Raw genomic sequence first — 27,465 nt, 5'->3', positions numbered from 1 at the left:
GCATGGTAAAAACACAGCACTTTGGTAAATTCCAATAGGCAGTCTGGAGGATGTTGATATAGTATATTTTATATTACTATTGATAAAATTAACAATGCAGAGATCCAATATTGAGTAAAATTATCTCATTCATGAATCCACTTGTCATTAATATATCATACAATTTGCTAGTGGAGATGACTGTCTTAATATACTCAGCTACAAGGAAGAAATTAACTGAGTATTTTAAGAAAATGTGTCCTTTGACCTTATATTACCATTTTCTCCTCTCTACAACTGTAGCCTATACTTACTCAGCAAAGGAAAACAATTGCTATAGTAAGTTATAGTGTGCTTTATTAAAACAGCTTAATGTGTAGACTAATCAAGGGAAAAGATAGTAATTTAAATGAATGGTACTGTCCAATATAACTTCTCCCCTGAGAAAATTTCACTAGATTATGGCTCTGGGTCAAATCCTGAACCAAAGGAATATGTTTCTTTTTTATTTAATAATTTAAAATTTTTAGAATAGTTTTAAGAAAAACTTGGGAAGATAGTATAGGGTCCCTGTATATCCCACATCCAATTTATTTTATTGTTAACATTTTACATTACTGTGGTACATTTGTCACAACCAATAAACCAATCAGTACACTGTTATTAAACAAAATCCATAGTTTATTAACACTTCTTCCGTTTTCTGTTACTTGTCCTTTTTATTTTCCAAGACCCATCCAAGATACATTACATTTAGACATCAGGTCCAGTTTCAGACCTTCCTTTTTCTTTTATGAGCTTGACAGTTTTGAGATGGTCGGGTATTTTGTAAGATATTCTTGAACTTGGATTTGTCTGATGTTTTTCTCATGGGTAGACTGGGTTATGGTTTTAGGGAGGAAGACCATAGATGTAAAGCACCTTTCTCATCACATCATACTGTCAACATGACTTCACTGTTGATGTTAATCTTGATCACCCAGTTGAGGTAGTGTTTGTCTGATTTCTCCACTGCAAAGTTAATTCTCCCCCTTTTCATATTGTCTCTTTGGAAGGAAGAGCCTATACTTAAGGAGTGGGGAATTATGATTCAACTCCTTGAGGGTAGTGTAGTTATGTAAATGTTTGAAATTCTTCCTATGGGAGTTTTGTCTATTCTGCCCTATTTACTACTCAATCACTTATTTATATCAGTATGGACTCATGGGCATTTTTTTATACTTTATATTATAATCCACTCCTACTGAGGCAGGAGATAGATTACCACACCCCCGCCCCACCCAGTGAAGTGATTGGAGATTTATTCCCTGTGGACTGAAACACCAAAACAAGAATATCTTGTCAAGGATCTTCTTTGGAGGCTGAGCCCTGCCCAGGCCCTGTATTTCTCATTCTTGAAGTCAGGAGACCTTCGTGACCACACATTCACAGAAAGTCCCCTTGAAGGGGAGTGCTAAGGGATGCTTTACCCATAGGCCTTTTCCATAGAATCCATCTTGGCACACATGGGAGGATCTGAGATATACCAAATATTGACACCGATCCAGGCAAATCAAAATGAATGGCCAAAAGAAACTGGAAGAAATGCCCCATAAAAATAATTCAAATTGCCACGAAGGCACAACTTAGGGACTGTCTCTCTGAGTGTGTCCATGTATTTATCCACACATATGGTACTCTTTTTCTTCCTAATAAATACTTTACTGGTTTCACTACTTTCTCTCTTTGTGGGAATTCTTTTCTGCAAAGCTGAAGAGCCGGGGCCTTGTCACTGACAACTGGCCTAGAGGCTAGGATTTGGTGCTTTCAACATCATGATCCAGCTTCAGTCTCTGGCTGGGAACCAAAACCGCATTTCAAGCTGCTACAGGCCTAGGCCACTCAAGATTGCTAGATTATTTATACTGTTATTCAGCTTTGGCCACTGGGACCATTTTCAGTTGGTTCCCATGTCCCTATGACATACTCCCACCAGTTTGCTTTTTGAGCACTTCCTTACTTTCTGGTACTACAAAAAAGCTTTCTCTCTCTCTCTCTCTCTTTTTTTTTTGTATAATATAATTAGGAAAATGATATTACTTTTTAATATTATTACAAAAGAAAGATGTGGTAAATTGCAGATGGTGACTGTAACCATGAAATTAAAAGATGCTTACTCCTTAGAAGGAAAGTTATGACCAACCTAGATAGCATATTGAAAAGCAGAGACATTACTTTGCCAACAAAGATCTGTCTAGTCAAGGCTGTGGTTTTTCCAGTGGTCATGTATGGATGTGAGAGTTGGACTGTGAAGAAAGCTAAGCACCGAAGAATTGATGCTTTTGAACTGTGGTGTTGGAGGAGACTCTTGAGAGTCCCTTGGACTGTAAGGAGATCCAACCAGTCCATTCTAAAGGAGATCAGCCCTGGGTGTTCTTTGGAAGGAATGATGCTAAAGCTGAAACTCCAGTACTTTGGCCACCTCATGCGAAGAGTTGACTCATTAGAAAAGACTCTGATGCTGGGAGGGATTGTGGGCAGGAGGAGAAGGGGACGACAGAGGATGAGATGGCTGGATGGCATCACCGACTCGATGGACATGAGTTTGGGTGAACTCCGGGAGATGGTGATGGACAGGGAGGCCTGGCATGCTGCGATTCATGGGGTCGCAAAGAGTTGGACACGACTGAGTGACTGAACTGAACTAAACTGAATCAGTAACTGTGGCTTCCCAGATAACTCAGCAGTAAAGAATTCACCTGCAATCCAGGAGACACTGGAGATGGGGATTTGATCCCTGGTGGGAAGATCCCCTGGAGAAGGAAACGGCAACCCACTCCAGTATTCTTGCCTGGGAAATCCCATGGACAGAGAAGCCTGGTGGGCTACAGTCCATGGGGTCAAAAGAGTCGGACATGACTTAGTGACTAACGACGACAACAAAATCAGTAACTAGGGCTTTGTATCTTGAGTTTGTTTTGAGGTCACTTTCCTGTTCACATCTGACTTTTAGCTTAGTTTATGATGATGGGGTGTTTTTTTTGGTAAACTTTCATATTATACATAAAGTGAGAGAATCAATCAACTTAAAATTACATGCTTTTTATTTAAACAGGAAAGTGGAGTATTTATTACTGATAACTAGGAATTATGTTGTCAAAGGACTATTAATTCAACAAACTTACATGCTAAAAGAGGAAAATGTATATGTTAAAAGAAGGAAATGAAAAAGAAGTGGCTTTTTATTTACTCTTGCACTAGAATAGTCTACAGATTAGAAAATGCTAGGTCCATTTTAGAGAACTTACTGTATAGCAAAAAGAACTCTATTCAGTGCTCTGTGGTGACCTAAATAGGGAAGAAAATCCAAAAACAGAGGGGATATATGTATACATATAGCTGATTCACTTTGCTATACAGTAGAAACTAACAAAACATTGTAAAGCAGCTACTCCAATTAAAAAAAAAGATACTAGGTCCATTTTAATCGAGGATAAATCCCAAGTATCACAAGAATTACGGAAGGCAAAAGGCCTTCTCATTCTTAAAAAGTTTTTCCACAGGCAAAATAGCAGGGAATTGTACAAATATTAATAGTTATACAATTAAGAAGAAGTTGTAGTTCTCACATTTCTGGTTCTCTTATTTATATTGGGAAAGAAAATAATTTCTAATGTTGTTTCTTCAGTTGTTCAAACTTATTCTTTTGTTAAGTAATAGCAATCCCAAAATGTATTACACAACAGCATCTTTATGAACACACATCTGATTGGTACATCCAATACCTTTCTTCATGAAATTCCGTGTGCCCAACAATTAACACTTAGTTAACTTCTCTGAGGCACAAAAACAGAGCAACTCTTCTATGGATGAGAAAACAGAATCAACAGCAGCTCTTGGACATAAACTGGAGTCCCTGGTTTTCATTTCATTTGCTTTGTTTTTCACAACTTGCAATTTCTGACATAACTGTTAAAAGTAGGATACGCCTATATTTAGTTATCATCAATTTTAATTTATTACATAACTGACCTCTTTGAATTACCTTGACTTTCTGTGTGTAGGAGGGTATGGAGGGGAGAAAGTGGGAGTTGGGGGATGGGGGAGGAAATCCAGTCACATTTGTACGTCATACTATAGCAGTTGATGGCTACTTATCACCGTTCCTAAGATAAAGTCTTGTATCCTAATATGAGAACTGAGAGATCAAAAAGGACTGGACCACTAATTTAAAATCTCAGTTTTTCCAGTCAGGTTGAACCTGTTGGCAGCTGCTAGATTGTTAGAATGATCCATGAGGTTAGACAGTTGAAGGTAGTTCTCACTGAGAAAATAGAGATGTGTTACTTAGGGGAAAAGAATAAAAACGACCAGGTATCGGATATACTAGTGAATAGATAGTGAAACAAAATGTTTAAGTATCTATATATCTTATCTTAGGTGTATACAACAATTATAAGACAATTTTTTTCTATCTCTCAGGAAAAATACATTTAGTTATATATTAAAAACAACAAAAGATTCAGCTTCTAGTAGAAAATACTGTCAGAAGCACAGTTACATGGAGTCCCCATTTCTTATGTAGATATTGGCTTATATTCCCCACCATAATATTTGATAAATGACAGCACACATTTATTAAGTACCTGCCACATGCCAGGAATTCTGCTAAAGAGAAACAAAGATGACTAAAAGAGTATCTAAGCTCATGGTCCAGGAATTACTGGAAGGAAAAAGTAATGAGTCATAAGAGTAAGGGAAGTAAGTCAATACAAATGAAATGCTGAGATTTCACTGAAGGAAAAAGGAAAAAGAATGAATGCTTTGGAAAGAGAAAGAAAAGTAGATTTCTGGGCAATATGAAATATCTTTTTTTGGGCAATGAATGTTGTTCAATCTCGTCAGGCTCCAAAGGCATCTGTAGATTCAGCTTTCAAAAAAACTGGGAAAAACATGACAATGGAACAGCTACAGATAGGTCATAACTATGGCAAAGAAAACAACAGCCAACATAAACTTGGCCATTGTTATTGTCGAAGTGTTAGAATTATCGGTTTCAACTATTCTTGTCATTAGTGGCTTCTTGATACGATCTTGTGTCGTGAGGATCACTTTTCGAGCTCCATCCCACTTTCCAGGACCCTGTAGACGATACTGGATTGGAGTACAGGGTCCCCAAAATAACTGGAATGCCAGTTTGGGGTCAGTGAAGGCCAGGGACAGAAGATTGGGCTTGACGCCCACCAGATCAGCAAGCTCATCCATGGTACCTATATAGTCTCCCTGAATGGTATGGCGTTGGCTTTCCACATACCTGAAGCAGAGAAGACAGAAACCATGGCCTATTAACAATTCAATCAATCAGTGCTTTCTGAGTATCTGCTATTGGCTCAATATTGGGATAGGAACTATAGAAAACAGAGAAGAAAGAAAAGACACTGTCTCTATCCTTAAGGACCTTATAATCTACTGGAGTAGATAGGTACACATGAAACAGAAGAATTTAAGACTTTGTTAAATCATGTGGTTTTAGGCTGAGAGATATAGAAATGTAGAGGAGGGTAGTTGAAACAGAGCTATGATAAGTTTTTGAAGGATGTGGAAGAAATAGATAAAGTGAGAACAAAGAGGAGAGCATTACAAGCCAAGGGAATGCCACAGTAAAGGAAGAAAGCAAGAATGAGCATAGAATGTGAGCACAGAATATTCGTGGGCACTACCTACAGCAGAGGAAGAATGTTGTAGAAAATAAGGGTGGATGTATGGAAGCAAACATAGCAGATCGAGATACAGAGGACTCTGATGTTGTCAGAAAGAACCCACCACAAAAATCCTCAAGTTTGGGATCCTCAATTGTTTCATGAGGGAGGTGGTAGTAGAGTCCAAAGGGCAGGACTTCCCAGGACCAACATTAATTTGGAATCCTGAAAGGAGGGGGAGGATGACTTATCCTACAAGGTTCCTCCAAATGGAACCAGATGGAATGATTACGGCAAGTGCAGATTTGAAGAGCAAAATGGGCTTTTGGGAGAGAAAATGTGATAACAGTACAATACCTATGTGAAAAGTGCATGCTAAGTCGCTTCTGTCGTGTCCGACTCTTTGTGACCCTAGGGACTGTAGCCCTCCAGGCTCCTCTGTCCATGGGGTTCTCCAGGCAAGAATACTGGAGTGGGTTGCCATGCCCTCCTCCAGGGGATCTTCTCAACCCAGGGATTGAACCCACGTCTCTTACATCTCCTGCATTGGCAGGTGGGTTCTTTACCACTGGTGCCATCGGGGAAGCCAGTGGGATTTAAAGAGCTAATTGATGACTTTCTCTTTTTACTTTCTATGAAAAAAAGAAAGAAAGAAAGAACAGTGGGGCAGAAAAGAAATAAGAGAAAAGTCAAGTCAGGTTAACTGCGATTAGATGGGCTTACTAGAAATCCAAAAAGGACAGGAAAAGGGACTTCCCTGGCAGCCCAGTGGTTAAAACTGCACTTCCAATGTAGGGGGAGGAGAGAAGGGGGAAGGAGAGTATGGGTTCAATCCCTGGTCAGGGAACTAAGATCCCACATGCTGTACAGCCAAAAAACTTTTTTAAAAAATAAAAATAGAAACGCCAAAAGAAACTATAAAAAACAGAGCAGGAAAAATGATAGAAAATAAATTTGAAATAGAACTGGTAAGATAGAATTCCTGAGGAACTGATAGATAGGCAAAGGAATTTATGAAATGGGACTAAAGTTTAGAAGAGAAGAAGGTAAGACAGGAAATAATTTGGGAGCTTTCCCTTATGGGTGTTATGTTAGCTCATGGGTTTACAGGCATGTAGTGGGTCAACAGCTGTAGTATTCAGGAGGATGTCACAGAGATTACACTAGTACCTGCTTTGTAGGATTGTTTCGAGAAATAAATAAACTCATACATGTAAAACACTTAGTATTTGCACAAAGTTGACCCTCAATAAAAGTTAAATATTATTCTTAGGAACTCACAGTTGGAAGGTAAGTCAAAGGAAAGAAAGGAGGAAAATTGAAATGGGGTAATAATAAATATATTTAAATAATATAATAAATATAATACATGATATAAATATAATAATTGATAATAAATACATACTAAATAATAAATATAATAAATTATTTAAATAATATAATATTGTGACCCCATGGACTATAGCCCACCAGGCTCCTCTGTCTATGGAATTCTCCAGGCAAAAATACTGGAGTGGGTGGCCATTCCCTTCTCCAGGGGATCTTTCCAACCCAAGGATGGAACTCAAGTCTCCTGCACTGCAGGCAGATTCTTCACCATCTGAGCCACCTAGGAAGCCCAATAATAATATAATTAATAATAAAAATAATAAATAGTGCCAGGGAAATAAAGCACTCCAAGAAGGAAGAGGTGTTAAAAAGCACCAAACTCAGTAGTGAAAGAAAAATTAAGTTGTTCATGGATGACTCTTAAGAGAGCAATTGCAGGAATAAGGATGGAAGTTACAATGGAGGGAGAAGAGGGTGTCAATTTAGAGCATGTGATACAGAATGTTTATACTGTTGAAGTTTGGCAGTGAAAGGAGGAGAAAAACAGGAGGGCACCTAGAAAGTATATCAGGGTTAAATAAAAACTTTCTCTTCCTCCCAGAAGGGAGAGTTACACTGGTATAATCATATAACCACATCTTTGGGCATGGGGTGATTGTGCCTCTAACTTTTAGGACTTGATCAACATCAACTTTGTTCAAATAAAAATCCCCCAGTGAATAAGTCTAAGTTCTGAAATTCAGATTGCTAAATAAGCACTAAGCAGCTAGCTGATGGTACCACCTTCCCAGATCATATGGACTGTTCATACCAAGAGCTACTGTGGCCTGAGTATGCTGTCACAAGCCAGCCAGCAAATGACCTCTGCAGAACTGCAAGTCTACCTACAGATTTGTAATTTGACCATATCTACCCTTCATTAATTCATCGCTGCCCCTCCTTTCTCTGGCAGCTCTAACAGCCCTTCAAGTAATTCTTGCCGAAATAACATACCTGGTTTTCCCTCCATGTGCTTTTTCCTACTTGACTTTTCTTTTAGACCTTATACATAGGATTTTCTTAAGCTCTTCTCTCCTTTCCCATCCATACTCAAATCATTTGGTGGTATTTCTCTATTCTGTTGTCACAAACTATTATTTCCTTTCCTTCAAAATATCTAAATCCTTAAATGAACACAAGGAAAATAAATATAGTACAACATTGCTCTTATTAAGAATTGAGTGGGAAAAATTGGGAGAATTCTTACTGTTTTGCCATATCCTCTTGAACCTTAGCTATTTCTGTCATCATTTCACTTTGTGGGGGCAATGTCTTTAACCCTAAAGAGAAAAAAAAAAAATTTAAGTGTAAAATTACCTCAGTGTGAATAATAATCCTATTAACAATTACCATGCTATGGAGAATTCAAAGGAATACAGGCTAGTTTTCTGTACCAAGGAAGTTACACATGCAGTTTTGATCACTTTACCCTTCCACCACCAGAATATAACCATATTAACTTTGGTAGCTTAATGTTCCCACTTTGTCTTTGGAGGAAATTGCTCCTAATCTGCTTCCCAACCAATATCTTCCTCCTCCCTAAAATAGTCTTTCAACTGGGAAATGCGATATGGACATGAGAAAATGATAAAAGGTATATGAAAAATTAGGTTCAAAGTAAAAGGGTGGGAGGATGATGGGAAACACATCGGGTACTTGTACTCAATCACAAAGAGGCTTTATACCACAGAAAGAAGGAAGTAAAAATAAACTGTCAATCTATTTTATGCCTTAAGTCCTTTGGGAAATAAACCTTACCTTATAAACTTTTTTATTTGGTGAGAGTGAGGGGCAAGGTCAAAGGCAACTCATAATACCCAGTCTTAACAAATAAATTTATGCACCAATGCACAAAGAGTTCCAGTAACAGGAATTTAACACCAACACCAAGGACATGGCTAGACAAAGGTAGGATAGTACTTAACATGGAAACTCTCAATTTCAATGATTAGCTTTATACCAGGAATTTATAGGGACTATGCCATATGGAAAATTTGAGCCAACTCTAAAGGTACTCATACCTTATGCCTTTGCTTCTGCTGTTTTCTCTGTCTTGTATGCCTTCCCCTTTACTCCTTATTTGTGTAGAAAAAGCCTATTCATTTCCTCCCTTGGTTGTACGCAACTCTAAATCCAACTCTAAAGTGGAGCCCAGTGTGCTACACAATCCATGGGGTTGCAAAGAGTCAGACATGACTTAGGGACGGAACAACTGTAGAGTTTAGAAAACCACCAAAGCTGAACTTGCATTCATTGAATAGAGATTTATTAGCTGCCTCTCATGTGCTAGGTATTGGTCTAGTCTTGGAAGACAAAGGCAAATAAACTTGATTCTTTTATTTAAAGAACTTTCAGGGGACTTCCTTGGTGGTCTAGTGGTTCAGAATCTGTCTTCCAAAGCAGGGGATGTGGGTTCAATCCCTGGTTAGGGAACTCAGAACCCACATGCAAGCAGAGTAGCTAAGCCCTCGCACCACAACTAGAGAAGCCTGTGCCCTGCAAGGAGGACCCAGCTTGCAGCCAGGATAACAAAGAGCTTTCAACATATTACCTGCTGTGTTTGCTGCTTAGTGGGTAAGTCAGCTAGAAGATCTAGAAGATGATAGCATATATGGGAAAAGTAGTGAAAGATAGGCATGAAAAAGCAGCCTGTATCCAATTTGTGAAGGAACTTGGATTTCATGCTATGACATAATGCCTCCTTGTGATCCAGAGAATTGTATCATTTCATATGGTTTGCAAGGGAAGAAAGTTACTAAATGAGAGTAGAATCCTTGCAAGGGCTCTTGAGAGGTTACAAAAGAGACAAAGGTAAAATAAAACTAGAGTTTGGTCAAGGCAAGCAAGAAGACTCAGTGTTCTACAAAAGGGTATAATATTTGCTTAACAAGAGAATAGAAATTCTAGAGAACAAAGGAAGAAGGGAAATGGGACTTGGTAGGAAAGAACACACCAGGCAAGAAGACAGGCTGAGCTGGGCATGTGTGAAATTAACTGATTCTAAAGGCTTAAAATCAGCACAGTGAGGGTAGAATTCAGAGATGAGAAAGGCAAGAGTTTGGTAAGTAGAGTGTAGGGGTATGAATATTAGAAAAAACTCAGGGTTCTTTTTGGAAGTTTGATAAATTTATAGGGATTCTCTGATGATTCCTTTCTTCCGAGTGTTAAAAGAAAGCTGGAGGAATTAGCACTAAGCTCTGCTAGCATAGAAAACTGGGCTTTTTATACAATTCTCCTAAAATCCCCTAATCCCACAGCCATAATGCAGAATCTTCCAAATGCTTTTTCCCTAATCCTCTCAATAGTTCACTTGTTCTGGAAGCGTCTCAGTTGTTTGTTCAAAGTATATTAAGGTGCTGTGGCCTATTTTAATGCAACTTTTTCCTCTTACTTAATTGACCACTTAAAAGATCCACTTAATATGACTGGAATTAGCCAACTTAATGGGTTACTTGCATTGGATTGCTGGTCCAGCGCTCAAGGAGTACACAATCTACTGGATAGAATTAAAGAATTAAGAAATGAAAGAACTCTGGGATGTCCCTGGTAGTCCCTGTGGTTAGGACTCCATGCTTCCAATGCAGGGGGCACAGGTTTGATCCCTGGCTTGGAACTATGATCCTATGTGCCCTGTGGTATGGCCAAAAAATTAAAAGAAAAAGAAAAGAAATGAAAGAACTTTGGGGAAATCTGGAAAAGCTTTTTTTTTTTTTTTGGTTAATCTTTTTAAAAATTTATTTATTTTAATTGGAGGCTAATTACTTCACAATATTGTGGTGGTTTTTGCCATACACTGTCATGAATCAGGCATGGGTGTACATGTGTGCCACCATCCTGAACCCCGCTCCCACCTCCCTCCCACCCATCCCTCTGGATTGTCCCAGAGCACCAGCTTTGAGTGCCCTGCTTCATGCATTGAACTTGCACTAGTCATCTATTTTACATATGGTAATATACATTTTCAATGCTATTCTCTCATATCGTCCCACCCTTTCCTTCTCCCACTTAGTCCAAAAGTCTGATCTTTGCATCGATGTCTCATTTACTGTCTTGCATATAGGGTCATCTTTACTGATGCTGAAGCTGAAACTCCAGTACTTTGGCCACCTCATGAGAAGAGTTGACTCATTGGAAAAGACTCTGATTGGGAGGGATTGGGGGCAGGAGGAGAAGGGGACGACTGAGGATGAGATGGCTGGATGGCATCACTGACTCGATGGACGTGAGTCTGAGTGAACTCCGGGAGATGGTGATGAACAGGGAGGCCTGGCGTACTGCGATTCATGGGGTCGCAAAGAGTCGGACACAACTGAGCAACTGAACTGAACTGAACTTACTGTCTTTCTAAACTCCATATATGTGCATTAATATACAGTACTGGTATTTCTCTTTCTGGCTTACTTCACTCTGTATAATAGGCTCCAGTTTCATCCATCTCATCAGAACTGACTCAAATGCATTCTTTTTTATAGCTGAGTAATATTTGATTGTGTATATGTACCACAGCTTCCTTATCCCTTCTTCTACTGATGGACATCTAGGTTGCTTCCATGTCCTAGCTATTGTAAACAGTGCTGCAATGAACATTGGGGTACATGTGTCTCTTTCAGTTCTGGCTTCCTCAATGTGTATGCCCAGCAGTGGGATTGCTGGGTCATATGGCAGTTCTATTTCCAGTTTTTTAAGGAATCTCTACACTGTTCTCCATAGTGGCTGTACTAGTTTTCACTGCCGTTTATCACCATTGTTTCTTTTTCTCTACTACCATGAAGTCTTCACTAGGGAAGAAGCTGAAATATTTTATAAGAACTCTGAATCCATTCAGTTTAGTCACTCAGTCATGTCTGATCTTGATGACTCCATGAACTGCAGCATGCCAGGCTCCCCTGTCCATCACCAACTCCCGGAGCTTACTCAAACTCATGTCTGCTGAGTCAGTGATGCCATCCAACCATCTCATCCTCTGTTATCCCCTTCTCCCCCTGTCTTCAATCTGTCTTCAATGCAGTATCCAGCTCTTTTCCAGTGAGTCACTTCTTCACATCAGGTGGCCAAAGTATTGGAACTTCAGCTTCAGCATCAGCATCAGTCCTTCCAACAAATATTCAGGACTGATTTCCCCCAGGATGGACTGGTTCGATCTCCTTGCAATCCAAGGGACTCTCAACAGTCTTCTCCAAGATCACAGTTAAAAAGTAACTATTCTTCGGCACTCAGCCTTCTTTATGGTCTCTCACAATCATACATGACTACTGGAAAAACCATAGCTTTGACTAGATGGACCTTTGTTGACAAAGTAATATCTCTGCTTTTTAATATGCTATCTAGGTTTGTCATATCTTTTCTTCCATGGAGCAAGCGTCTTTTAATTTCATTGCTGCAGTCACCATCTGCAGTGATTTTGGAGCCCAAGAAAATAAAGTTTGTCACTGTTTCCATTGTTTCCCCATCTATTTGCCATGAAGTGATGGGACCGGATGCCATGATCTTAGTTTTTTGAATGTTGAGTTTTAAGCCAACTTTTTCACTCTCCCCTTTCACTTTCATCAAGAGACTCTTTAGTTCTTCACTTTCTGCCATTGGGGCAGTGTCATCTGTATATCTGAAGTTACTGATATTTCTCCCAGCAATCTTGATTCCAGCTTGTGCTTCATCCAGCCCAGCATTTTACATGATGTACTCTGCATATAAGTTAAATAAGCAGGATGACAATATACAGCCTTGAATTATTCCTTTCCCAATTTGGAACCAGTCCGTTGTTCCATGTCTGGTTCTCATAGTTGCTTCTTGATCTGCCTACAGAATTCTCAGGAGGCAGGTGAGGTGGTCTGGTATTCCCATCTCTTTAAGAATTTTTCACAGTTTTTTGTGAACCACACAGTCAAAGGGGCTTCCCTGGTGGCTCAGCTGGTAAAGAATCCACCTGCAATGCTGGAGAGCTAGCTTCGATCCCTGGGTTAGGAAGATCCCCTGGAGAAGGAAAAGGCTACCCACTCCAGTATTCTGGCCTGGAGAATTCCATAGGGTCACAAAGAGTCGGACACAACTGAGCAACTTTCACTTTTCACACAGTCAAAGGCTTTTGCATAGTCAATAAAGCAGAAGTATGTTTTTCTGGAATTTTTTTGCTCTTTCTGTGACCCAACAGATGCTGGCAATTTGATCTCTGGTTTCTCTGCCTTTGCTAAATCCAGCTCGTACATCTGGAATTTCTTGGTTCACACACTGTTGAAGCCTAGCTTGAAGGATTTTGAGCATTACCTAGCTAGCATGTGAAATGAGTGCAATTGTGTGGTAGTTTGAACATTCTTTGGCATTTCTCTTCTTTGGAACAGGAATGAAAACTGAACTTTTTCAGTCCTGTGGCCACTGCTGAGTTTTCCAAATTTGCTGGCATTTTGAGTGCAGCACTTTCACAGCACCATCTTTTAGGATTTGAAATAGCTCAGCTGGAATTCCATCACCTCCACTATCCCTATTTGTAGTGATGCTTCTTAAGGCCCACTTGACTTCACACTCCAGGATGTCTGGCTCTAGGTGAGTGAAAACACCATCGTGGTTGTCTAGGTCATTAAGATCTTTTTTGTATAGTTTTCCTGTGTATTCTTGCCACCTCTTCTTAATATCTTCTGCTTCTGTTAGGTCCATAACATTTCTGTCCTTTATTATGCCTATCTTTGCATGAAATGTGCTTTTGGTATCTCTAATCTTCTTGAAGAGATCTCTAGTCTTTCCCATTCTATTATTTTCCTCTATTTCTTTGCATTGTTCACTTAGGATGGCTTTCTTATCTCTCCTTGCTATTCTTTAGAACTCTGCATACAGATGGGTATATCTTTCCTTTTCTCCTTTGCCTTTCACTTCTTTTCTCAGCTATTTTTAGGGCCTCCTGAGACAACCATTTTGCCTTTTTGCATTTCTTTTTCTTAGGGATGGTTTTGATTACTGCTTCCTATACAATGTTATGAACCTTCATCCATAGTTCTTCTTCTCTGTCTATCAGATCTGATCCCTGAATCTATATGTCAGCTCCTTTTTAGTACTTCAAATGGCACATTTTCAAATCCCTTAACCATTTTTATCTCTCTCCTTTTAATGTACTCCAGTTTCACTTTTAAAATATCTTTAGGTGTGGTCTGACCACAGTGTGGTCTGACTTAGAGAAGAATGTTGTAAATTCCAGGATATTATAGTTTTTTAATGATGTCAGGTATAATTAAGTCTTTAGAAGCCACATTATTCTGCTAATTCATACTGAACCTACTATCCCAAACCCTAAAGTTTTTTCTCATGTTCTCATAGCCAAAATTTTCTGAAAAAGGGAATATAAAGGGGGAAAATTGAGAATTTGAGTGGCTGAATATTCTATATTCTGGACTAGTCTTTACCAGGTATTTTTTGCTGAAATCAAGTCACAGCACTTCTATATTTGACTTTCTCTAACTATAATAAAAGAAGACTGCTCCATAAATATGTATCCATTTTCTAAAATCTGAAAGAGTGAATTTTAATCTGGAGTGCACATTATAATCATCTGGAGAACATTTTCTCAATGATTTTATATCAGCTCCATCTCAGACTTATTAATTAAATACCACCAGCAAAACAAGCCTATTTTGGGAACATTTCCCAGGACATTTTGCTATAGGTCCACGGTTATAAATTACTACTTTATATTCCCTCAACAATTAATTTTTGAGCACTAACTTTGTGCCAGGCACTGTTATAATCATATATACTATCTGGCTATTTACAAGCAAGAACATAAACATAATTAAACACACTGCTAAGTAATTAGGTAATCATCTTAGATGGTCACTTACCTTTAAATACTTGAGTGGCCCAGCGTCCTTGGAGCTCTGAAATGGGCATAATGGCACCCAAGGGCTGGATCAAGCCTATGATTGCAAGAGTTGGCTTTTCAAGGTTAGGAGGGAAGACCTTTTTATACAGGGATATCTTGTTTTTGACTACTTTGACAGAATCTTCAAGAAAAGGAAATGCAAAGGTATAGCCTGTAGCAAAGATAACAACATCAATGTCATCCTCCCTGGAGCCGTCCTCAAATATGGCTGCCGTCTCTGTGAACTCCTTCACATTTGTTTTCACCTTCACAAAGCCAGAAATTATACGGTTTGGCAGGTCATCATTCACTGTTGGATGCTGACTTAAAACTCTGTGAATGATGATAAAGAAGGAGAAAGGAGAGAGATCATGAGAGAGAGAGAGAGAAATCATTAACATGTAAGTAAAATTCTGCTTTGATTGAGGTGGTTAATCAATATGCCAACCGTCTCCCTCTATTCATGACATTTGGGAAGGGTCTAATATATATCAGCTTGATAAAGATAAGGATGATCTCAGAGTAGATGTTGGACTGTGGAAGGCATTGAAAGGGAAGATGCTGGAGAAGTAAGGGAAGAATGGTCTTATTTGAAAAGTAGATGTATGGTTTCTCAAGGAATAATAATGCTCTTGGTGACCTAATAAGGCCACAGTCTCATGGTTTCTATCCATATGTCAGAAAGTCTGCAGAACTGTATTATCAGCATCCTATTGAGCCTCATTTTAGTTTCAAAGGCCCAAGAGGTAGACTTGAACCATCATTTTCCAAACTGTATAATGAACTACGTGTGCATAGTATTTTATATTTATAAATTGATTTTACATACATTAACATAAACCTAATGAAGAAGGCAGGACAGTTACCATTATCCAGGTTTTATAGATGAGGAAACTGAGGACTAAAGAAGTTAAGTGGCTTGCCTAAGGTCCTGCAGCCTAGGACTTTAGGATTTATATCAAAATGGTTTTTTATGAACTCCCTTGAGATCCTCTGGGCATGGTAAGTAGTGTTGCCTAGAAATAGCATAGGATAAGGTGACAAAAAAATGACAGATTTGCAGAATTTGGACCTTTCTAAAAACAGTCTGAATCCTTGGATACTGTGTTAACAGGCTCTGAGAATCCTCAGCCTGTCATGTTCAGACAGAGCTGGCCTCTTCTCAGGAACTGGTCTGTTTAAACAGTATTACCGGCTTGTTGCATTTAGTAATTCCTTGACTCAAATCTTTAGGTTTGTGATTCTGTTCTCATTCCAACCTCATCATTTCATCTTTCTCTCCAAACTTACTCCTTTTCACTAACAGTACCACAATTCCACACTGTTGCCAGCTTCAGAATTGTTTTACTCATTCTCTGTTTCACCTGAACTGTTATAGTTGTCTTTAGGGTCTCCTGCTCCATCCCCCCTCAATCTATGTTCTACATTATTCTGGGAGTGATTGTTCAAAAATGTATTTATTATTATTATGTCACTCACTTGCTTAAAACCTTTTGATGATGGCTCTGGACTGTCTTCATTCTAAACTTTTCATTTTATTTATCTCCAGCGAACCTGGAGATGTACTCAGGCACTCTTCTATCTCTGCCTAATAGTCCAGCCCAACGAAACTATGTGCAGGTCTTACAGCATAATGTATTTTTTGCTATTCTAAGACCTTGTATGTATAATTAGAATGCTACTTCCTTACCCTATTTGTTTGACTATCTCCTATTATTTCATAAAGATTCAGTTTATTTTTGTGATTCCCAAAGTTTTGGATGCTACAGTTTCCATAACTGGGTCAAATAAATGGCTGAAAGTTTGTTGGGAAACACACTCTCCAAGCATCACCCCCATTGATTAATTTCAAAGGAAAAAAATATCTTAGCAGAAGAGAAACCTGGTAGCTACTACCAAATCCATGTGATCAAATTTAACATCATTAATATGCAATAAACTGCTGTCATTTGGTTCCTGATGTGACCCACCAAGAAGGCACAACATAACCTATGAGTATTTGCACCAGAACCATTTAATCTAAATATAATAGAGGAAGAACAACTATGAAAGTCCAAATTTAGAGATTTCCTGCAAAACAAATGGCTTCAATTCTTTAAAAAAAAAAAAATCCATGTAAAAAATAGAGAATAATTTCAGATTAAGAGAGATAGAAGAGAGATGACAACTGAATGCAATGGTGTAATATCTGACAGGATCCTAGATTTTAAAAATAAAAAAAGCTACAAAGAATTCCCTGGTGGTCCAGTGATTAGGACTCTGCACTTTAAGCCACGCAGTGTGGCCCCAAAATAAAAAGCTACAAATATTATTGAAACAATTTGGGAAATTTGAATATGCAATATATTATCAATAGATAATGGAACTTTATCAATGTTCAGTTTGCTAAGTGTGGTAATTATATTATGTTTATGTAGAAGAATGCCCTTTTTCTTAGGCAATGTATGCTAAAGAATGTAGGGTAAAATGTCTTATTGACTACAAGTAGTTACTCTCAAATAGATCAGGGGAAAAAATGTATGAATGCATGCATGGATATATAGATACTATATATGTATAGATCTATATACCTCCAGAAAGAGAGAGAAAGGAAATATAGTGAACTGTTAATAATAGGTCAGTCTAAATGAAGGGTATATGGGTGTTCGTTGCACTTACTATTTTATAGCAAGTGAATCTAAACATTAAAAAAGTTAAAAGTTGGAGGGAGTAAAAAGCATTTAAAATCACCCTCTGGAAATGCTATCACAGTCCACTTCTGTGTGAAGACTTCTGTCCTTCATAATCTCCATGCATTTCTTTTATAATATCATATTCTACTGCCTGTCTTCTTGCTAGAGTATTTAAAGAACTAGCCATTCCTCATTTATTGCTTATGTGATCTTGGGCAAGTTAGTTTCTCTAATTGTCAATTTTTATATTTGCAAAATGGAGATCAAAATAGTACCAACCTATAGGGCTACTGTGAGGACTAAATGAGATCATGCAGTAACACATTTAGCACCGTGTCTGTCTTATATTAAGTCTTCAAAAAGGTAAGATGTTAGTGTTACTATTAGGTCTTGAGTCTCAGTATTCTCAAGCCAGTTTAATGCTTGGCTCAGATGCTCAGTTGTTTGTTAGATGAATGAAGGATGCACTGCCCTCTACTACCATTTTATTGTTGCTGTTGGGCATCATGTAAAAAGAACTCATACCTTGGAGAATGATAAAATGATTAATGCCAAGGAGAATTCTAGACGGAAAATTACAAACCAGTAGATCTTGGACTTCTGTGGGGGCAAGGTAGAAATCTGATTTCTGATTCTGTGCATCTGTTTCATGTACAGGTAGAGGTAAGCTCTACTGTTAGCCTGTGGGCACAGCCCTTATACTTTGCCTTGGCCATCACTGCCAACTCCAAGCCTTGGAACATACCTGTGTTTAGGCTTCAGGCCAAACATTTCATGATTAAACCTGTGGTTAATCCTTTTTTCCAAATATTTATTTGCTGCTGATTCACCAGTAATCTTCTTCAGCAAATGATTAAATCGAGATGACAAAATTATATCAAAAGGATATCCATAGTCTCCTACACGATTGAGGATCCAAGCCCCTTTTCTGGTGCTGAGGAAAACCTGAGGGATGGAGAAAAAATAATTTTTGCTTTTGCCATTCTCTGAAGAAATGGGAGCCCATTTTTTTCAAGATGAAGTTCAAAATCATTAATCTGGCATTTTATTCCCTGCCTATCTCTTTATTTATTTAAATTTCCTGCCATTTTCTTCTCAAACACTAAGCTTATAATTAAATTGGTATATTCACTGAACAAGACTATATCTTGCTGTAAGCTACCACTGCATTTCTGTTTAATGTCATTATGCCTCCCTGAAAGGCCCCCTATTCCCTAGATTCTCTAAAGCTTATTCCTTTATAAGATCCAGAATCAAGTCTCTCTCCTCCATAAGATACCACTGATCATTCTGGCTGATAATTTTCTCTCCATTTTCTGAACTTCTCTAGCACTTATCACCTGTTCAACTCATTTAAAATCAGGGAACAGTAAAGCTGACAGGAAGTGGACATCATTTAATTTAAAACCTTCAATCTATTCTTGGCCTTTGACATTGTTTGCGTTATTACAAAAAAACATCAATTATACTGATATTTAACATTGTATATTCTGATTTTTGTCTTTCCTAATGTATTTTCTCCAAGGTGGAAGGGTATATCAGATACATCTTTTAGTTCCCAACATACCATCATCAACATTTCCATTTATTGAGAATTATAACCTGTAAGTCACTGTATTAGCTCCTTTATCTGTATTTTTATTTGATCAATAAATAAATACCTCTTGAGTATTTAGGTAATGTTATGTCCATTTGATGGATGAGAAACATGGAGAAGATGAATAATTTGCCTGAACTCATATGGCTACTAAGTGGTAGAGCTGAATTTCTAACCTAAGTCTTACCTACGCCAAAGCTTGTGCTTAAGAAATGTTTCAGTTATTTAAGGGAAAAACTGAAAATTGCAAGTAGAGCAACAGGGGAGCTGGTCACTCTTTCTGTGTCATCTGCTGGCTCAAGTCCACATTCAGAGCTAATAAAAGTTTGGTATTCAGCTACTTGGCAAAAGCATCACTTTGTCTATGTTATAACACTCTCTAGAGATAGTTTCCAGGGTTGTAAGCTATTTAAGCGGAGAAGGCAATAGCACCCCACTCCAGTACTCTTACCTAGAAAATCCCATGAATGGAGGAGCCTGGTGGGCTACAGTCCATGCGGTCGCTAAGAGTTGGACATGACTGAGTGACTTCACTTTCACTTTTCACTTTCATGCATTAGAGAAGGAAATGGCAACCCACTCCAGTGTTCTTGCCTGGAGAATCCTGGAGACGGGGGAGCCTGGTGGGCTGCCGTCTATGGGGTCGCACAGAGTCGGACATGACTGAAGTGACGCAGCAGCAGCAGTAGCAGCAGCAAGCTATTTAAGTACATTGTTTCGTGGGTTTTCTTTTCTTTTCTTTTTTTGGTTCATGCCCTGCAGCAAGTGGGATCTTAGTTCCCCAACCAGGGACTGAACACACACCCTCTGCACTGGAGTCTTAACCACTGTACTGCCAGGGAAGTCCTTGTTTTATGGTTTTTTGTTTAAGTCCTCCGTTAAAAGGTGACCTGTCTACAGAGGGATGATCATATACTTCATACATGTATTCTCACCAAGGGTGACCTTAAGCACTATCATAATTAACTACTTTTATGTGTCACAGTTGAAAGAGCATGCATGGTCTTAGGAATCAAATTATTTTGTGTACAGTCTATATAACTTTAACAATATAGGTTATAAGTAATGTAAATGCTCAGAGCTGCAGTTAAAAAGTTCTCAACCAATACCTTATAAAGCAATTATCTTCCATTTTAAAAATAGTAAAAAGTTCTCTCTATATAAAATAGTGACAATAATATATATGTCACAAACCTTTATCAGAAACATATCCACCTTACCTCCACCCACTCTTGCTGCCCTGTTCTTTGGCAATTTATGGTTCCTCAGTGCTTGTACAGAAATAGAGGAAAACAACAGAATGGGAAAGACTAGAGATCTCTTCAAGAAAATTAGAGATACCAGGGGAACATTTCTTGCAAAGATGGGCTCAATAAAGGACAGAAATGGTCTGGACCTAACAGAAGCAGAAGATATTAAGAAGAGGTGGCAAGAATACACAGAAGAACTGTACAAAAAAGATCTTCACGACCCAGATAGTCACGATGGTGTGATCACTCACCTAGAACCAGACATCCTGGAATGTGAAGTCAAGTGGACCTTAGAAAGCATCATTATGAACAATGCTAGTGGAGGTGATGGAATTCCAGTTGAGCTATTTCAAATCCTGAAAGATGATGCTGTGAAAGTGCTGCACCCAATATGCCAGCACATTGGGAAAACTCAGCAGTGGCCACAGGATTGGAAAAAGTCAGTTTTTATTCCAATGCCAAAGAATGCTCAAACTACTGCACAATTGCACTCATCTCACATGCTAGTAAAGTAATGCTCAAAATTCTCCAAGCCAGACTTCAGCAATACGTGAACTGTGAACTTCCTGATGTTCAAGCTGGTTTTAGAAAAGGCAGAGGAACCAGAGATCAAATTGCCAAGATCCGCTGGATCATGGAAAAAGCAAGAGAGTTCCAGAAAAAACATCTATTTCTGCTTTATTGACTATGCCAAAGCCTTTAACTGCATAGATCACAATCAACTGTGGAAAATTCTTCAAGGGATGGGAATACCAGACCACCTGACCTGCCTCTTTAGAAACCTATATGCAGGTCAGGAAGCAACAGTTAGAACTGGACATGGAACAACAGACTGGTTTCAAATAGAAAAAGGAGTACGTCAAGGCTGTATATCGACACCCTGCTTATTTAACTTCTATGCAGAGTACATCATGAGAAATGCTGGGCTGGAAGAAGCACAAGCTGGAATTAAGATTGCCAGGAGAAATATCAATCAAACCTCAGATATGAAGATGACACCACCCTTATGGCAGAAAGTGAAGAGGAAATAAAAAGTCTCTTGATGAAAGTGAAAGAGGAGAGTGAAAAGTTGGCTTAAAGCTCAACATTCAGGAAACGAAGATCATGGCATCTGGTCCCATCACTTCGTGGGAAATAGATGGGGAAACAGTGGAAACAGTGTCAGACTTTATTTTGGGGGCTCCAAAATCACTGCAGATGGTGACTGTAGCCATGAAATTAAAAGACACTTACTCCTAAGAAGGAAAGTTATGACCAACCTACATAGTATATTAAAAAGCAGAGACATTACTTTGCCAACAAAGGTTCATCTAGTCAAGGCTATGGTTTTTCCTGTGGTCATGTATGGATGTGAGAGTTGGGCTGTGAAGAAAGCTAAGCACCGAAGAATTGATGCTTTTGAACTGTGGTGTTGGAGAAGACTCTTGAGAGTCCCTTGGACTGCAAGGAGATTCAACCAGTCCATTTTAAAGGAGATCAGTCCTGGGTGTTCATTGGAAGGACTGATGCTAAAGCTGAAACTCCAATACTTTGGCTACCTCATGCAAAGATTGACTCCTTGGAAAAGACTCTGATGCTGGGAGGGATTGGGGGCAGGAGGAGACGGGGACAACAGAGGATGAGATGGCTGGATGGCATCACCGACTCGATGGACATGAGTTTGCATGAACTCTGGGAGTTGGTGATGGACAGGGAGGCTTGGCATGCTGCGATTCATGGGGTCACAAATAGTCGGACACAACTGAGCGACTGAACTGAACTGAACTGAGTGCTTGTAAGGCCAAGCTTCTCTATAGCTGACAATTTAACAAGCCAATGGTATTAAAGATAGCTCATGCCTTGGCTCCCTACCACATACTTTGAACATTCTTTTATCACATCACCCACATACATTTTTACCCTTTATTATTTACATAACTGTTTCCTAATAAATGCTTATTGAATTAATTCATGGAGTAACATGTGAAATCAGTTTTGTGGTAATAGATGAGGATAAACCTGAGAAGAACTGTTATTGAATGGAGTTTCTGGGTAAAGGTTATTTAACAAAGTTGTGGCATTAAACTTCCTTTTTTAAAAGTAATTTTAAATGTATGTTTAATTAAAGTTACTGAAGAACAACCAGGCATTTAACTATGCCAAAAAAGTTATGATTCTAGAAAGACATGAATCTTTATGATTCCAGAAAGATGATGTCTTTTTCTAGGAATTTATAATGAAGATACTTTCTTCCCAGTTCAAAATCTATGATACAAAAACAACAACAACAACAACAACACCAAAAAACCCTCAAGGACATAGAAATGGCTTTACTGTGGATGATATTCTGTGTTAACTAATTGTACTCAGAAGCTGGGGAGAGCTGCTGGCATGTGCTACAATGTGGATGCTTTTCATACTGATGTCCATGTTGTCTTCAGAGGATTAGACTGCTTTTTTTTTTTCATTTGGGGAGTGAAGAAGAGTGAAGGGGAAAATTCCCCTACCAGCCTATGAGTGAAAAGCTTTCAATGACCCAGTACACTTTCCTTCAAAATAAGAGCATGGCATTTCTGCTGGCTAACAAGTGGTCCGCACTGTGGATGCTGCATTCTAACAGGCTCTCCCAGCAATCACTTGGTCTTCTTCAAAGCCAGAGGCACCCTCCAAAGAGACAGCTGAGAGAGATTATGGGCACAGTCTTTGGTCATAACTAAATTCCTTAGAGTGAGGCCAGATAAATGATGGAAATCTTAACTTGTAACCTGGCTCAGTCACATCATCAATCATGATGTTGCCAACTGAGGCAACAAAACCAATCCCTACATTTGCCATTGGCACTGATGGGCTGTGAGCAGGTGTATACACTCCATTGAGTCCTGCAGCTTCCTTGGTGAAGCAAAGTAAATAATTTTACTAATTCAAACCTGTTTGGCCCTGTGGCTAATTTCCACTGCCAGGTCTCCTCCAGAATTCCCAATGCCAATTATAATGACTCTCTTTCCAGTGAGACTGTCTGGATTCTTATAATCTCGACTATGGAAGTATTGTCCTTTGAACTTCTCAATTCCTACAAGAGAAGGAAAAATAATTACTGGGTAATGGTCATTGAATTTTTTTGCAGTGTGCACATTCTCCATGTATTCTCCTTTTATTCAAGTGCACTGTCACCTTTTTAATATATTTGCCTGGTTTCTTTTCCCATAGCCCCAGAGTCAAACCTTGTGATTTCCTTATCATAAGTAGTCTGCTTAACTCAGTGTCTGTTTGTACTTTGGACTTGTGGACTCACAAATCCAAACTACTTCAGAAAACATTCTCTTGTCTTTTCATCTTCTTCTTCCTTTTTTTTTTTTGTAGTTGATTTACATCAGTTCCAGATGTATAACATAGTAATGATATTTTATAGATTATGCAACATTCAAACTTATTACAATATTATAGTGGTTTAGATGCTCAGTTGTGTCAGACTCCTTGTGACCCTCCAAACTGCAGCCTACCAGGCTCCTCTGTCCATTGGATTCTCTGGGCAACAACCCTGGAGTGGGTTACCATTTCCTTCTCTAATAATATTATAGTATTTTGACTACATTCTTTGTGCTGTTTATTATATTACTTGTGACTTATTTTATAATTAGTAATTTGTACTTCTTAATCCCCTTTACCTATTTGCCCGTCCCACCCTCTCTTCATCTTCTGTAAATACCTACTTCCATTTCAATTGTAGTATACATGTTTTTTTATACTCTAGAGTATACATAGAATCCATGTGCAATGCAGGAAGACATGGGTTCAATCCCTAGGTTGGGAAGATCTCCTGGAGGAAGAAATGGCAACCCACTCCAGTGGTAACACAAAGAGTTGAAAACTGAGCAACTGAGCACATACATAGCATTTTTTTCCCTCAAAATGAAAATCCAGGCCAAAGACTGTAATTTAACTCTTTCTTTAAGCTTTATTTTCTTGCTTAGAAACTCAATATTTCTGTTTGTTTCCTCCATTGCTAAAAAAAAGCCTTCATTCAGGATAAAGCGATGTGGTATATTTATACAATGAAATATTACTCAGTCATGAAAAAGAATAAAATCACGTCATTTGCAGCAACAGGGATGCCCCTAAAGGTTGTCAAAGTGAGTGAAGTAAGTCAGAGAAAGACAAATATCATATGGTATCTCTTATATGTGGAGTCTAAAAAAATTGCACAGATGAACTTATTTACAAAACAGAAAGAGTTATAGAAAACAAACTTTTCTATAGGGAGGAAAAGTGGGGGAGGGATAAACTGGGACACGGGGATTGGCATATACACACTACTGTAAGAAGGGGTCTCTGGTGGCTCAGTGGTAAAGAATTCACCTGCCAATGCAGGAAACATGGGTTCAATTCCTTGGTTGAGAGGATGCCCTGGAGAAGGAAATGGCAACTGACTTCAGTATTCTTGCCTGGGAAATCCCATGGATTAAGGATCCTGGTGGGCTATAGTCTATGGGGTCGCAAAAGAGTCTGACATAACTTGACAACTAAACAGTGCCGGGGGCCAGCGTGAGGAACTCTGCCCATGGCAAAGGTCATGAGGAAGGAGGCTTGGCATACGCAAAGGCGTGATGAAGCCTCAGGAAACCCCCTGTTCCCGAGCATCTACCCCCAAACCAGAGTCTGTTTTAGGCTCTCCCCCATAACCATTTCTCTCGGAGAAGGAGTAAACGTGCAGCTCCAAGGCAATAAAAATTCCTGGGCGTGACAAGAGTGTTTCAGCTTACGGACTCCTCTGAAGGTTATCTAGCCCACCTGTATAGGTTCGTCCGGCCACATGTGATTGTTTACAGCCTCCCAATCTGAGAGGCATGAGATGTTTTAGACTTACTAAAGGCAAATTCTTTTGGGGAGTTGGAAATTATTAGTATAGTGGGTTGATTAGGAATTATATTGGTGAAGGGTTTTTCATTTGTTGTGCCAATAATTGCTGCTAATTCCCTGCCCTGGGTGTGACAAGGGTGTCTTAGGTCAAACCTCTCTGCTGACAGACTAGCTTGTGTGACAGGATTATCCATACTCCTGCCACTACGCACATGATTGTTTACTACCTATATACTTAATACTTAATAAGTATAAGCACAGAGAGTTTTGGAGTATTTTGAGAGTCTTAATTAGCATAGGGCTTTTCTCATTGTTGAGTCAATGATTGCCGCCAGGCCTCCATATCCTTAGGCACCTGGGAATATATTAATCAATGTATTTGGAATATAGAAAAGGAAATATAATAGTTTTAAGGTTAGCAATACTAGACTTTTTGAGTTAATGAATTTTCTCTTTTGTAATAGATCACTGTACTTTGTTATAAATCACTGTGTCCTTGCTATGTAAAAATGTAACTTCATCACTATCTTAAGACTAAATAGATCTTAAGGGGAACCTTAGTGAAAGGATTTTCATTTGTTGGGCTGATGTTTGCTGCTAAATCTCCATGTTCCCTGCCCTTATAATGAATATAACTAGCATATAGGAGAAATAAGTATTAACCTTTAAGCATATAGGAGAAATAAGTATTAACCTTTAAGATTAATCATGTTAACCTTGGGTTAAATAAATTCCTTTCTTGATTGTAACTCACTACACCCTCACCCTATAGGAATGTAACTTTATTTGGAGGGTGGTGCGTGGTTTAAGAAAAAACACCCTTGGAAGAAATAAGTTTTTTGGTTATCAGAAAGAAAGGATCATAAAATGTCAGCAGGTCTCACTCATGGCCAGAAGATGATGTAATATCCCTAAGACCTTTTTTTTATACATTTATGTGAAGCACCTGATTTTGATAAAGGTCAGGACTACTGACCCCCGCGTGACTCTATATTCATCCCTATATGTAACAAAAGGTATATAAGCAAACCCCAAAATAAAGAAATCAGATCAGTTTCTGGAAAGACTGATACCCCCATGTCGCTTCTTTCTTGCTCCCCATTTCTCTGGCTGAATTCCAAGTTATTCAGCCTCTTTTTCTCCACTAATTTTCCTACTACACTATCCGTTTCTAATCTCTCTATATCTCTGTAATTAAATATGTATTTTTCCAAGGACGCCGACACTATCCCTACCTTCGAATTCCCTGGATCCACCGGGTCTGTACCCCGGCAAAACAGCAATAATAAGGACCTGCTGTATAGCAAGGGAACTCTTTTCAATACTCTGTAATGACCTGTGTGGCAAAAGAATCTTAAAAAGAGTGGATATATGATTCACTTTGCTATATAGCAGAAATGTTTCAAAACACAATATTTAAATCAACTATACTCCAATAAAAATTTTTTAAAGCCTTCGTTCAGTCTAATGCAGATCAACTCTTTTTATCCTTAGAAAAACTATAATCATCGTGAAACTAAATATAAAGCCTTCTAATTTTCCTCTAGTCCCCCATGTTATTGTTATTTCTACCTCCCCAATATTATTAATACAAGTTACTGCAACATTTTTCAGTAGAATATGCAGAATTAGGATAAGCCTTATTTCATCCCAAGGTAGGAATCACTCAGACCATTCTTTAGGGACCAGGTCACAGGCATGGTTCAAGGGTCTTCTTGCTTAGTAGGCTACTTACCAGGGAAGCTTTCCAAGGGTAAGTGAGCATAGGTGTGATGGCCAGTGCAAACCATAACTCCGTCGAAGACATACACCTCCTTTTTCCCTTCAGATTCCGTGACCACCTCCCATTGGCCTGAAGTGGGGAAATCAGGCTGCTTCTTCACACTGCACACAGTGGTCTAAGAAGAAAAGGGATCACCACAGGGGACTGTAGCCACAGCCTATGCAGTGGTCATCTTCCCTGACAGGTCTGTCTTTGCAGGGGCTTACACAAAGGGCTGATACCACATAAGAGGGCTAAGGCAGGGATATTTGATTTTCATACTCTACAAATAAAAACTTTTCTTGTTTGGGGCTATGGTCAGAGTGAGAAAACTTTCAGGAGGGAAGCTAAATAAAACAGAGTTGGCAGACTAATGCTGCACTATCCTCTCCTTCTAGAAAAGTACAAATGACTACTTTTCTTGGGCCATGCCTCAGTTGGTAAAGATTCTGCCTGCAATGCAGGAGACCAGGGTTTGAT

General features: G+C 38.8%; 1 protein-coding gene across 2 annotated transcripts in view; it reads right to left on the bottom strand.

Moving 5' to 3' along the window:
* Window positions 1–3,062: 3,062 nt before the first annotated feature.
* FMO5 (flavin containing dimethylaniline monoxygenase 5) overlaps window positions 3,063–27,465 on the bottom strand; it is a 39,667-nt gene continuing 15,264 nt past the window's right edge. For both annotated transcript variants that reach the window (XM_068966714.1, XM_068966713.1), the window contains exons 4-9: window positions 26,959–27,121; window positions 23,294–23,436; window positions 18,286–18,485; window positions 14,849–15,201; window positions 8,233–8,305; window positions 3,063–5,272 (exon numbers count right to left, since the gene is read on the bottom strand). In XM_068966714.1, the coding sequence (XP_068822815.1) occupies window positions 4,927–5,272; window positions 8,233–8,305; window positions 14,849–15,201; window positions 18,286–18,485; window positions 23,294–23,436; window positions 26,959–27,121 (1,278 nt within the window). In that variant the 3' untranslated portion in view covers window positions 3,063–4,926. The remainder of the gene's footprint in view (window positions 5,273–8,232; window positions 8,306–14,848; window positions 15,202–18,285; window positions 18,486–23,293; window positions 23,437–26,958; window positions 27,122–27,465) is intronic.

The sequence above is a fragment of the Capricornis sumatraensis genome, chromosome 2 (genome assembly GCF_032405125.1).
Source record: "Capricornis sumatraensis isolate serow.1 chromosome 2, serow.2, whole genome shotgun sequence".
Lineage (NCBI taxonomy): Eukaryota > Metazoa > Chordata > Mammalia > Artiodactyla > Bovidae > Capricornis > Capricornis sumatraensis.
Note: the sequence above shows the minus strand (reverse complement) of the source record. Positions and strands in the feature narration are given on the sequence as shown.